The following is a 13,126-nucleotide window of genomic DNA, read 5'->3' as shown; positions in this document are numbered from 1 at the left end:
GGGGCGAGGAAAAGCACGGAGAAGGAGGGAGAAACACAGGGCAGGACGGAGGGGACGTGCAAGGCTGCGAACGGAGCGGGGCCGGCCGTGCACAGCTGCAGGAGAGCTGCAGGAGAGCAGCAGGAGAGCAGCAGAAGAGCAGCAGAAGAGCAGCAGAAGAGCAGCAGAAGAGCAGCAGACCGCGCACACCCCGCTGCACGCTGCACCCTGCACGCGCCGCCGCGCGCCGTGCCCCCAGCTGCCCCCCGAGCTCCCACAGCCGCGCATGCGTACCGCGCCACTCCGCCACTTATTTCGCAGGCCGCTCGGGCCTGGGCGCCGCGCTAAATAAGTCCCGAGAGCCGGGCCGAGCTCCGTGCGCATGCGCGCCGCCAGCCCGGGGGGGGGGGCCCCGAGAGCCGCGCGCTTGGCGGAGCCCCGCAGCCCCCAGCCCGCCGCGCGGCCCCGCACCCGCCGCCCCGCGCCCGGCTCGGCTCAGCCCCCGCCGCAGCCCCCCGGAGCCGCAGCGAGCGGAGCCGCGGGGCCTCGGCCTGAGGTAAGCGCCGGGCCCGGGCCTACCGCGGGGCCTCGCGCCGGCACGCCGCGTCCGGCCGGGTCCCTGCGGAGCGTCAGGACGTTACGGCGGCGGCGGGAGACGGCGGCAGCGCCCGGCCGGCCCCCCCCCCCCCCCCCCCCCCCCCTCGCCCCCATCCCTCCTCCCGCTCTTCCCCGGCCCTCCAACGGGAGCGCGCCCACGCGCCCCCCCACCCCCCGCCCGGAGCCGCTTATCGGGAGCGCGCAGCCCCCCTCTGTGCCACCCCACGCTCTCGCCTCCATACAGCCCTGCACCCCCCCGCCTTCACCCCTCTATGTGCACCCCCGTAATATAGCTGCTGTCCCCTCCGTGCATGCCCCCCCCCAACACCTCCCAGTGGTGCAGTGGCTATTCTTCCCCCCCCCTCAACCTTCCCTAGGGGTCACTGAAGCTGGATGGTGCTTTGCTTACACTGAGCTCTGTACCTGGGGTGATGTGGGTGGATTCACCCCAAAATGGAGCATGGGGGGGCAGGGAACGGCCAGCTCGAAACCTGTTGTAGTCAGCAGTTGCTGTGCTGTGTCCTTGCAAGGAGGGGATGGAGCAAAGCCTCAGCTTCTCTTGCTGCCTGCTGTCCGGTCAGCGTGGTGCCTTATTGCTGCAACAGTTCATTTGGTTTCTTTCTCCTTGTTTCTTGAAATGAAAACGTTGTAAGAGCAAGCTGTTAATGAGAAGAGGTTTAATGTGGAGGGGGGGGGGGGTTGGAGCAGCTGTGCTTACACTGCTGCTTGTATTGCACCAAGCTCGTAGCCCTGGAAGCACAGTGGTGCCTTTGGATGGTGGCTGAACCTCTCCTATTGCACTGAGTGGCTCAGAGCTGGGCACTGGGAGTGCTGTGCAATGGTAGTGCACAAGGGCACGGCTTCTCCTGCCTGTGCTTGGCTGGGGTTGCTCACTATGAGGTCCCTGCCCATGGGGCACAATGGGGCTGACAGTATCTGGAGGGGTCGGTGGCTCTGTGGAGATATGCCCTGCTGTAAACATCCCCCTAAACCTGTTTTAACTCACCCCTGTCCTGCTTTCTCCCTCCCTTGGCACTGCTGGCTGCAGAGCAGTCACTCCCTGTGCTGTGTCCCTGCAGAGCGCTGCTCCCACGGCCCCGCCATGGCCACACCAGATGTCAGCGTGCACATGGAGGAGGTGGTGGTGGTGACGACACCAGACACAGCAGTGGATGGCAGCGGGGTGGAGGAGGTGAAGACGGTGCTGGTCACCACCAATCTGTCCCAGCATGGGTAAGAGCAGAGGGGACCTGGTGGGAAGGATGTGGACACACCGGTAACTAAATCAATGTTTTATCCCTATTTCTTTCACAGTGATCCACTAAGCTCCAGGCAGTGGATATTATTGTACGGCTGCTGGGCACAGTGCAGCAGGGCTTGTGCTTTGGGGTTGGGCTTATCAATGAAGTGCTGGATGGGGCAGCACTGATCCAAAAGCAAAGCCAGCCTGGGTGATGTCTGTGGCACTCTGCACCCAATTCCTGTCCCACCTGTTGCAGTGAGCTCTGGGACGCGTGGACTGTTGGCTTCTCTTCTCCTCCATCTTTTCTGCTCTGTGCCCAGTCTGCATTAGTGCTCCAAGCCCATTTTGGCAGGCAGAAGCCCCCAGCTCACATCTGGTGCTGGTTTTGGGTAGCTTTACCCACCTCAGGTGTTCTTGTGCTCCCACAAAGCGCGGGGTGGCAAGCAGCTGCTTGCTGCTCTCCAAAACATTTGAGTCCTGCTATTTCTGTGCTCTGGGGCGGGGCATCGTGTTTCAGCTTTTAGAGCACCACACAGTGGCTGTGTTGCAACCAGAGTCAGATCTGAGCAGGCTCTGCTCCATGTGCAGTGCTTCGCCAGCACTCACCCTCCCTTCTCCCACCTATGTGTCCTCCCAGAGACATGAACAGCTGCATCCCAGCATTGTCATGGCAACTGCTGGGGACACTTTGTCTCCTCCTGCTGCAGTCCCTCCAGAATGGAATGGGAGAAGGCCAAAACCAGCCCTTTTTTGTGTGTGTTCCCCTACATCTCTGTAGCAGACAAACTCCATGCTGCTTGCTTGACCCCATCAGCAAAGCTCCTGGAGGGGTCTGAGGGCGCTGGTGTAAGGAAGGTGAAAATGGAGTGTTATATTAGTGCTGTATGCATGCAGGGCTGTAAGAGGGGGAAGGAGGGGAGTCTGTAGCTTGTGCTGTGTTCTCTGTTCCTAGATCTGTTGAGCTCCAGCACATTGTGCCATGTCGAAGTCCCCTGAGCAGGAAGCAGCCTTTGTGTACCAGGTGCACTATGTGTTGTTTCCAGGGAATTCCTTAGGGGAATTTGGCAAGGGCTTCTAAGGGAGAATCTGACCCAGAGCCCAGCTGTGCAGGCAGCATCTCTGCATCCCCTGCCTCTGTACCCACCATGGCTTCAGGGAGGAGAGTCAGATTTTGTGGGCAAATATAGTGGGAATGACTTCTGAAGCAGTCTTCTCTAAACATCACACCAGAGACAGCAATTCCACACAGCTTCATTTTGCATTTCTCTCTTGCCAGTGGTGACATAAATGAGGACACTCTGGAGACAGAAAATGCAGCTGCTGCAGCCGCTGCCGCCTTCACAGCATCCACACACCTGAAAGAAGCAGTGCTAGGTAGGTCTGAGCTGCAGCTGATGGGGCTTGGCTCCTTGGAGATTGCTGAGAGCTGGGGAGACTTGCTGGGGGTGTCCCCGCATCCCTCTCTGCCATCGGGTGTGCTCTTTGGGGTGCCCAGCATGGGGGATGCTGCTCTGTGTAAGGGATGTTCTCCAGGGCTTGGGGAGGGCTGGGTGCTGCTGCTGCTGCTCGCTGGAGCGCTGCTGCCCTCTCCTGGTGTGAGATGTGTCCTTGTGATCTTGCCAGCTCTTGGCTTTTTGCCACAGGCAGATGTGATGCTGGCTTTCCATCAGCTTTGGTTTCAGACAGAAGTGAATTCTGAGAGCAAAGGCTGTAACCCAGCAGGGGCTGGGAATGCCTTAAAAAGTTACGTTCACCCATATTTGAGAATGTCTGGTCATCCTAATGCCACCATTCCTTACGTGGTTATCAAGAATTGGATTTGCAGCCCTGGCTGCTGATTTCTCAGATTTCATGCATTCAGCTGTGGGAGGATTTATAATTTATATGGATGTTTCAGTGCTATTTCACCTGAGCAATTTGGATGGCTGGATGGCAATATGCAAGTGAACTGTGACCACAAAGCCCATTCCCATCCACGGCCCTTGTGTGTTACCTACTTGTGCTGATCTCGACCTTCAGCACTGTGTTGGGTGCTGCAGCTCACATTTCTCTCTGCTCCATCCCTTGCTCTGTTCCCTGTGAGAAGTGAAGATGGCTGAAGACGAGGACAGCTTGGAGGCAGAGATCGTGTACCCCATCACCTGTGGGGACAGCAAAGCCAACCTCATCTGGAGGAAGTTTGTGTGCCCGGGGATCAATGTGAAGTGTGTGCAGGTGGGTGTGGGGCTGTCCCTGCTTCTGCTCCTGGCTGGGAAGGACCTGAGCTCCTTTGTGCCCACATCATCCTGTGTGCTGTGCTTGGGTTGGTGACTCTGAGCTTTTTTGAGTCAGAACCACATCATGGTAGGAGAGGGAAAGAGTTTTGGGTCTGGTACCTGCTACTTGTCTTGCTCCATCTGAGCAGACATGGCTGGAAAGATGCTTTCCCCATTTAACTGCATCACTGTGGAGTTGGAGGAGTTTGGGCTCTTCTGCTGTTTGTTCAGTTTGAGTGAAACTGAGGATTTATTGAGAAGTTCACATAGGGAACATGCTGAGCAGTGTCTGCTGTGTCCTGGAGGGCTCCTGGTTAAAACCTGTGTGGACGTGGGAGGAGAGCCAGGCTCCATCTCCAGGAGCACACAGGGCATGCTGCCACATGAGAGCTGTGCAAAGGATGTTCCTCTTCATTCAGAGGAAACATGGCCTGTTACAAAGAGAACAGCTCCCAGTGTAGATAACTGCTTTTGCTGCTGCCTAAAATCAACGTTCTCTTTGCACTGAAGCCCATGCAGCAGTTCCTTATGCATTAATTGTGAGCAAGCTTGCTCACTTTCACATGTGGAAAGGGGACCTGGAGGTGGGAAATCTTTTCTAAGACTGCCCATTAAACGCTGCTTTGGGGTCTGCCTGACTCCGGAGGTTGCTTTTAGTTCAACTCGTGGGTTCAGATCCGGCTGGGTGTGTAGGGCAATAAACAAAGGGGCATAACAGGCTCCTGGTACAGCAGCACCAACTCCCTGCAGCTGGTTTTTTGTGCAAGCAGGTGTGCTCCAAGAGGGGTCAGAGGTTTCACTGATAGCAGTGGCTGTGCTCGGTAGCAGGAGGTCAGAGGCTGAACAGGTTTCTCCTTCCTCGCTTACGCAGAGCTGTGTGCACAGGGCTGTGCTGGGCAGCCCATGGAGGCCATACAGCCCCATGCAGCACTGCAGAAGCTGGGACAGTGAGCTGTGCACTGCTGCTTGGGATCGCCTGCATCAGCCTTGGGTGTTTTGCTGTGCAGGGCAAGCAAGGTTGGGCATTCAGCAAACTGCTGTGTGCTGCTCGTACCCCAGGCTTTGCCAAGCAACTGCCAGCTGCATGTCTTCAGCTCTGAGCTGGTAGTGCTCCAAACACAGTTTTCTCAAAGGTGGGGGATGCCTGCCAGCCATCTCCAATGCTGATACTTCATTTAAACATGTTGAGTCCTGGCATGAACTGCCCAGGTTTGCTCGGTGTCGTCATCTCCAGGGTATTTCTCATTGCTCACCTCACTGACGCTGCATTTCTCCTCCTGCAGTTCGACGGACACCTCATCAGCCCCAAGGAGTTTGTGCACCTGGCAGGAAAGTCCACTCTGAAGGACTGGAAGCGGGCGATCCGGATGAATGGGATCATGCTTCGGTCAGTCTACACAGCAGCAGATGGGATTTCTTCTTGCTGGGTTGGAACAGAGCCTTCTAAACGTTTGTTGTGTTGCAGAGGGCATTGATGTGCTGCTGAATGCTGGCCCCAGATGTTCTCAGCTGATGGCTTTGCATATCCTTATGGACAGGGAATAATTTCGGGCAGCAGAACCCCAGGAGTTTTAGCACTTGAACCTCTTTGCATTCCCATGAGGTCCTAAGTGAGCACTGCAGTGCCCAGGGGTCAGGCTGTGTTGTGTGTGGTTCTGTTTGAGCCACAGAGTGTGGTCTGCTCATGAGTTAACACTCCCATTGCATTATGGCTGCTTTGGATCAGTTTGTTGGTTTTCTTATTTTCCCAAGGACTTATTCACAGCTTATTTATGGAAGCATTTACCTCCTTTGGCCTCAACTGTAGCAATTAAATTCTTCTATGTTCTTGAACGCCAGCCTGAGACAGGTTCAGTAACACCCACATCCCTGCCTGTAGGCAGCACCTCATTCCCTGGGGACTGCCATGCTTTCCTCATCCTTTCACAGGGTGACACTGCATCTGTCGGTGTCCTTCTGCTTTGATGCATGAGTCTTGTTACTCCTAAGCAGCTTTTGTTCCATGTAGGTTCTGCTTAATAGGCTTGTGCTGGGCAGGGCGGGCCCTTGGGGAAATAAAGCGTGTGAGGGATGTGTGATGGGGAGCTTGCAGGCTGCGGGAGGATGCCAAGGGTTCACTTGGCTTTGGTCTTCCCAACTTCTTCTTTCATACATGAGTCTGTGTGTGCAGCTGTGAAAAAAGAGGAAGGCTGGGTGAGATTCTTCCGTGAGAATTGGTTATTTTTTTCTTTTCTTTTTTTAGCCCTTCCTTCTCATTTTAGCTGTTGAGGAATATTTCCCTTGAAAGCCATCAGCCCGCTGTAGGCAGATGCTCTCCCTTCTTCCTTCTGTTCCCACATGGCTGCGTTTTGTTGAACCTATTCAGAGCATCTTTGGGCATCCCTCATCTCGCTCCTGGCACAGCATGGCAGGGCTGGGGGCTCTGGGGTGTGCAGAGCAATGGTCAGAAGCAAAGTATGTGAATCTCACCCTATATGCCTCCCCTTTTGGGGGTGAGAGAGGCTCAGGCCATTGGCTGGTCCTAGGAGCCAGCGATGTCCTCCTGACTTATCTATGATGGCATCTTTCCCCAAATTCCTTCTCTTTTAAGTCATTTTACACTGTTTTCTTTCTTTCAAGTGGAGCTTGAGTAGCATTAGTCAAACATACCTTTGTTTTGTAAAGTTTACTCTAAAACTTCTGCTAGCTCAGAAAAACAAGGTAGTTTATCAGTTTCAGTGGTACCATCAAGTCTCCATCCCTGCAGGAAGTTTGGCCACAGGACCTCCATCCCATTCCACACTGTGTTGTTTTTGGTGTTAGCATACCAGGCTTCCCCCCCAACCCCAGTGTTTGCTAACAGCGAAGGCTGCAGGTCACTTTGCTTAGGGAATGAATGAATTATCCACTGTGTTCTACCCTGAAGGTTTCCCTGCTGCCAGGAAGCGGACATTTCAATAAGTCTTTTCAATAAGTGGCCAGCATTGAGCAGGCTGTGGTTGCTGCTTTAAGATACTCTTAGCAAATGCTGCTTGTAAGGAGGAGAGAACTTGGCACGGGATGCTCAGACCTTTGTCTCTGCAGCTCATGGTAGTGTGCACAGCAAACCCTGTGGGCATTCATCACACCTCCTTGTCCTGCTAGCAGGCACTGTGCTGGGGGAAGCAGAAGCAGAGCACAGCTGCTGCTCTCTGCAGGGTGCTGAGAGGAGAGGAGAACGCTCCCTGGGATGCTGAGATGTCTGGGGGGATGTTCTGCAGGCAGCTCCATGTGCTGCCTGAGTAGGAGCTGCTCCTCCAGCTGAGCACGTGAGCATGTCCCTGTGTTTGCTCCCTTTCTTGCAGGAAGATCATGGACTCGGGGGAGCTGGATTTCTACCAGCACACCAAGGTCTGCTCCAACACGTGCCGGAGCACCAAGATCGACCTGACCGGTGCCAGAGTGTCCCTGAGCAGCCAGACCTCCACAGAGTACATCCCTCTCACTCCTGCTTCCACAGATGGTACGTGCAGCAATTCCTGGCACCTTTGCAGCAAAAGCTTTGCAGAATTAAAGCAGAACTGGTGCCGCATACCCAACGTCCCTTACAATCGCCTCTCTACTATATTTTGCTTAGCAGTTTGCTTTTATTCCTCTTTTTTCCCCTTGCATTGTTGCAGGATTTCTCATAGCAGAACTAGGCAGTGCTCTCAGTGCAGGGAGGCAGTCCCCTCTCCCCATTGCTCTGTAATGCTGCATGACCCAAGGGAGCTGCTCTTCTGGCACCCTGTCCTGTGTAGCTGAAGCAATTGATCAGTGAGCAAACAGCGGTGGGGATGTGACGGGAGCTCTGTCCCAGCTGTTGTGTCTCGCAATGGTCACAACCCCCAGGGCTGGTGTGGTCCCCAGCAGTGCAGGGTCAGAGCCCTCCTGGGGAACTGACTTCAGCTTGAATAATGAATAGGCTCTCGCTGAAGGCTCCATGGCTGAATTATTTATTGGTTTTGTCTGGTGGAAGATTAAAGAGAACTGGGGAATACAATGGCTTCTGTATCTGCTCTCGTGCGTGTAGTTTATAAAACTGGATTTAAATGACATTGCAGCTCTGTAGCTTTAGCCCTGAGTTTAATTTGTCCTATAATTACAGGCAACTATTACATTGGAAGCTATTTCTGAATACTTTTTCTTAACTCCATTTGCTTTTGAGAGTTAAGAAACACCCCTAAGGACTTCAGAACACATCTGTGGGGCAGTGAGCTGCCAGCATGAGTTAATTATGGCCCTGGCTATTAGCTCATTACTGAAGGATGCTGCAATAAGCACAAAGCCACTGAGGTTTGGTGGGGAAGGAACCACCCCTTGCAAAGCTTTGGGACCCCTATGGTTTGTGGGTCTGGCAGATGGCAAGCTGGTCAGAAGGGACTCCAGGGTATCAGGTTTGGAGCACTGCTTTGAGCAGTAAGGGTAGATGCAGAGGGGGATGGGAGGAGAGCGCTCTTGGTCTTGTGAAAGGGTTGCATAAATAATCCCTTTGGTATTGCACTCCAGTGTGGAAAAATCAGCTGTGGCCGCACAGTGCAGCTGCATGGCTCCTGTGCAAGTGGCCCCACCCAACCAAAAGGGGCAGTTCCAGCAGTGTAGCAAGGAGAGCATCCCTTGGAAACAGCCTGTGAAAAACAGAGGAAAAAATCAGGACTTGGTTTTCTTTATTTTTTTCTTTTCTTTTTTTTTTCCCTTTTCCTTTTCTGCTATTGGTTGCAGTGAATGGATCCCCAGCTACAATTACCATAGAAACATGCGAGGACGCCAGCGATTGGACCACCAGCATTGGAGGTAGGGCTGCATCTGGGCGGAGGCTGAGGGTGATGTGGGAGAAGTGGGGGGTGGTGGGGACAGGGGTCAGGGACAAGGAGCAGGGCCCGTTGCTGGAGCTGCCCTGCTCAGACCTCCTGGTGGCAGCCCATCTGTTTAACTGCTGCATCGGCTTGGGATGGAATTGTTTCTAAGCACTGGAGTGTCTAAGTGTGGTGTGGCTCTCGGGGGGGGGGAAGAAATTAATTGGAGAGCCATGAATTGTCTTCCATGGTCCTGTGGAGTAATTGGAGCTGGAGAAATAGATGTGGGGCTGAGGGTATTGGGTTCTTAGAAGTACTGTGCTGTGGTCACAGCCTTGCACCTGTGTGCTGAGTCCTGAGCTGGAGAAATGGGCTCCTCTGGCACCACTCTCTGTGCTGCAGCAGGATGGGATTTGTCCTTCTCTCTGCCCTACTGTGCACCCATAGACCTGGGGGACCTCACCCTTATATGGGACAGAAGGCACATAGCAATCACTTGGAAGCTGGTTAATGTGCAACCCCTTTTTTTTCCCTAAGAGCCATGAAAACCCCACTTCCACCTCTGAGGGTTCTGTAAAAGCTCCCTTTCTCTTCCCCCAGATGACACCTTTGCGTTCTGGCGAGGCCTGAGGGATGCAGGTCTCCTGGACGACGTCATCCAGGAGTTCCACCAGGAGCTGCTGGACACCATGCGGGGTTTGCAGCAGCGTGCACAGGACCCCCCCCTGCAGCTGGGAGGTGAGCAGCTGACAGCAGGCACTGGGCAAAGGGTGTCCCTTGGGAGCTGTCATGACTCAGACTTGTTACAATCAGAAATGAAATAGAAAGGAAACTTGTTTCTGCACTTTATCATCATAAATGTATGCAGATGGCCCTGTTCTCCTTGGTGCTGCTGCAGGAGGGCAGCTCTGAGTTGGGGCTGCAGGTGGCCACAATTCCTTCAGGTTCTCTGGGCCCTGGGTTTCCTCTGCTGCTTTCAGGACACTGGGCAAAAGCATTTGGCTCTAGGGCTGGAAGGAATTTAGGCCATTGCAGTAATGATGCAGCAAGCAGCTGCTGTGCCAGGAGCCTTCTTATCAATCCCTGCTAAGTAGGAGAGTGCTGTTTATCCAGGAGTGACCTCCTGCACTTTCTCACTACTTCTCCTGCCCAGTTCCTTGTGTTGCCCTCACACAGACTTTGGCTGTCTCAGCTGAACATCTTTTCATTCAGATATCTTGTTACCAAACTATTTGTGTTCTTCTGTGTCTTGTCTTCCTTTAAGATGCTGTTCTACTCAACAACGTGGTGCAGAACTTCAGGATGCTGGACCTGGTCAAGAAAGTCCTGGCCAGCCACAAGTGCCAGATGGATCGCTCCAGGGAGCAGTACACGCGGGATCTGGCAGGTATGCTCCCATGTATCCAACAGCCTGTATTATTTTTGTGTGAGGCAGCAGGTTTGGTGTTAAACTTGGTGCTTGTGGGTCCCATGCTGGAGCCGTGGGGATGCTCGATGCGTGCTGACCCCGCTCTTCTTGCAGCTCTGGAGCAGCAGTGTGACGAGCACCGCAAGCGTGCCAAGGAGCTGAAGCACAAATCGCAGCACCTCAACAACGTGCTGATGACTCTGACTCCTGTCTCTGTCCCCACGCCTTTAAAACGCCCCCGACTCACCCGGGCCACCTCTGGACCGGCTGCCATCACCTCCCAGGTGCTGTCCCAGCCAGCGCAGATCGCCGTCACCCCAGCCGTGCCGATGTCCCAGCTCACCAGCCTGCCTCTGGGCAAAGTGGTCTCAACTCTCCCATCCTCAGTGCTGGGTAAAACCCCATCCCAACCTCCTGCTGCCAGCTCTCCAGCCTCCCCACTGCTGGGTGGCTACACCGTACTGGCTTCTGCTGGCAACTCCTTTCCTGGTGCAGTGGAAATCCACCCAGACACTCCCAACGTGACGGTGCTGAGCACGGCGGCAGCGACTGCTCAGGACAGCAGCACAGTGGTGAAGGTGCTCAGCCCTTTCCAGCTGTTGGCGTTGCCGGGGCTCGGTGCTGCCATCCAGAACGTGACACATGTGGGTGGTGGTGGCGCAGTGCTCAGCGTGCCCTCCGAGGGTCCCACAGCTGAGCACACCGCTGCCATCGAGGTGACTGCTGTGGCTGACGAAGCAGAGCAGAAGTGAAGGAGAGGGCCCTGCCTGGAGGGGACATTCGACACGGCGCTCGGGGGAACGGCCTTGGGTCTGCGTGGTGCAATGAGGGACGTGGGTTAAGGAGGCTCAGGGCAGCTGGAGCTGGGAGCAAGGAGGTGTGTGGGGCAGGCAGCGAAGGGAGGGGAGGATGCCTGGAGGAGATGAGGGCAGCAGCGCGTTCTGCCCTGATGGGAGGAGGTCTGGAGAAAGGAAACAAACAAACAAAGAAAACAAAAAAAAATTAAGGCGAAGTTTTCATAAAGCTTTCCCTCCCTGCTCAATTGGGGCACTTCCTCCACGCTGTGTCTGAGGAGCAGGTTGGGGTGTAGCGAGAGCTTCAGGAGCGTGGAGCGCTGAGCTGGCACTGAGCTGGCTGCTGGGAGCCCACAGGCAGCAGTGGGAGGAGTGTGGGGCTGCTCACCATCCCTGTCCTGCAGCACTGGGTGGGGGGGACACAGAGCCCTGGGGCTGACCCTTGGGTGCAGGCACTGTGAGTGGGTGGCCCAGGTCAGAGCGAGGAGGATCCCAGGTTGTGATTTCCCCAGAGGAACCCAGAGGGCCGGGAAGAGCTGCCACTTCTGGGGTTTTTTGGGTCTTTTTCTATTTTTCTCAAAAAAAAAAAGAAAAAAAAAAAAAGAAACAACAAAGAAAACTGTTTTTAGGGTTTTGTTTTGTTTTTTTTAATGGAAGGCTGTGAGCACAGTGAGGCAGCACGGAGTACTGGGTGCACAGTGAGGAGCTGAGTGGCAGCAGCCCCGTGTCCAGCATCAACACACTGGGTGACACTGGGTGCTGGCATCCATCATTGCCTGCTGCAGGAGGATGCTCTGAAGGAATGGGGCACTGGCCTTATGTGTGTCCCGGTGTTTGGGTGCTGGGAGGAGCTGGGTGCCTCAGGTGTGGGTTTTCTATGAGCTCAGTCAGGCAGTAGCAATGGCAGGTTGCTTCTATCAGCTAATAAATGGGGTTTTTGACAGAGTTTTGCTGGCGTGTTGCTTTTCTGTGTCTGGTCCTGGGGCAGGAACACATTGTTTAAAGTGAAAACGCAAGTGTTTGTAAGTACCTACATCCACATGTATGTATGTGTGCTGTACTTGTTACCATCCACCCATCAGAGCTGTGAGGAGTGGTTCCTCCCTCCAGGCACGAACTGTGCTTGCTTTCCCCTGCCCTGACCCAGGGTCAAAGCCCCATGTGGAGGCTGAGGCTCTCTCTTTGCAGGGCTGCCATCCCTTAAGATAGCACTGTGATTTCTTCTTCCCTATCTCTGTACTTGGAACACCATCAATAGATCAGTGTGAGCAGCAGCACCAAGCTGGGATGCAGCAGGACAGGCTTTGCACCATCCCCTCCTTACCAGCAAAGCTCTCCAAGCCTGGTGACCCTTCCTGGGTGTAAAGCAATAAAAGCTGTGCGGGAGGACTTGGGCTGGGAAAGTTCTCCATCCCCAGCAGACACAGGGTGCAGCCTCAGTGCCTCAGCCCTGTTGCACGCTCTGCTCTGGGGCAGGAGGGTGGCGCTGCAGAAGCAACCCATGCAGCAGAGCCTCTTGGCAGCCCCGCGGTGTTTCCCCACTGCTGCTCTGTGCAGATAAGGCTTGGAATGGTGCCCAATGGTTGGGTTTGGGACTCCACGAGGAGAAAAAGGGGTGAGTTGTGTATGATGATACACAGAAACGTATAAACAGAAACAACAACACACGGCTTGCTGGCCTTGGGCTGAAGGCACCAAGGATTCACCCATTAGGATGTGAGCAATACGCCCAAGGTAAAGGTCCCGTGGTGCTGCGCTTGGTTTCTCTTCTGGTTGGTTCTTCAGCCCCGTATGCAGCGATGGTAAACCACCACCCGTGGGTGTGTGCCTCGGGGAAAGGCTGCTGCCCTTTGCTCGGTGACTCCAGGCTGAGGGCTGTGCTGCAGCCCTCCCTGCTCTCACCTGCAGCCCCGTGGTTCCGTATGGGTGGGGAGCACCGGGACACAGCTGCTTTCTGTTCTTCCCTCCCAGCTCTAACGGAGCTCAGCCTGCACCAGCCCCACTGCTGCCGTTGTCCGCGGGTGCTGCTGCGGTGCTGCAGGTACAGAGATGCTCCA

General features: G+C 54.8%; 1 protein-coding gene across 5 annotated transcripts; it reads left to right on the top strand.

The window, feature by feature from the left end:
* On the top strand, window positions 1-12,014 carry GMEB2 (glucocorticoid modulatory element binding protein 2). 5 transcript variants are annotated; one of them, XM_072350570.1, is made up of 10 exons: window positions 1-535; window positions 1,625-1,809; window positions 3,096-3,193; window positions 3,906-4,033; window positions 5,358-5,461; window positions 7,398-7,555; window positions 8,794-8,865; window positions 9,468-9,605; window positions 10,132-10,254; window positions 10,390-12,014. In XM_072350570.1, exons 1-10 carry the CDS (start codon window positions 362-364, stop codon window positions 11,025-11,027), a joined length of 1,818 nt encoding a protein of 605 aa, XP_072206671.1. In that variant the 5' UTR covers window positions 1-361; the 3' UTR covers window positions 11,028-12,014. The 5 variants fall into 5 exon arrangements, with proteins under 5 accessions (XP_072206671.1, XP_072206670.1, XP_072206674.1 ...); XM_072350569.1 differs by having other exon boundaries at window positions 3,903-4,033; XM_072350573.1 differs by having other exon boundaries at window positions 399-535; window positions 1,656-1,809; window positions 3,903-4,033.
* Window positions 12,015-13,126: the final 1,112 nt, after the last annotated feature.

Source organism: Excalfactoria chinensis, chromosome 15 (assembly GCF_039878825.1).
Source record: "Excalfactoria chinensis isolate bCotChi1 chromosome 15, bCotChi1.hap2, whole genome shotgun sequence".
NCBI classification, from domain to species: Eukaryota; Metazoa; Chordata; class Aves; order Galliformes; family Phasianidae; genus Excalfactoria; species Excalfactoria chinensis.
Note: the sequence above shows the minus strand (reverse complement) of the source record. Positions and strands in the feature narration are given on the sequence as shown.

Bases quoted from the DNA above. Each gene is read 5' to 3' on its own strand.
- GMEB2 (XM_072350569.1), top strand. From the start codon at position 362: ATGCGCGCCGCCAGCCCGGGGGGGGGGGCCCCGAGAGCCGCGCGCTTG. The intron at 5,462-7,397 runs GTCAGTCTACAC...CCTTTCTTGCAG, and splicing joins ATGAATGGGATCATGCTTCG to GAAGATCATGGACTCGGGGG. The intron at 7,556-8,793 runs GTACGTGCAGCA...TATTGGTTGCAG, and splicing joins CACTCCTGCTTCCACAGATG to TGAATGGATCCCCAGCTACA.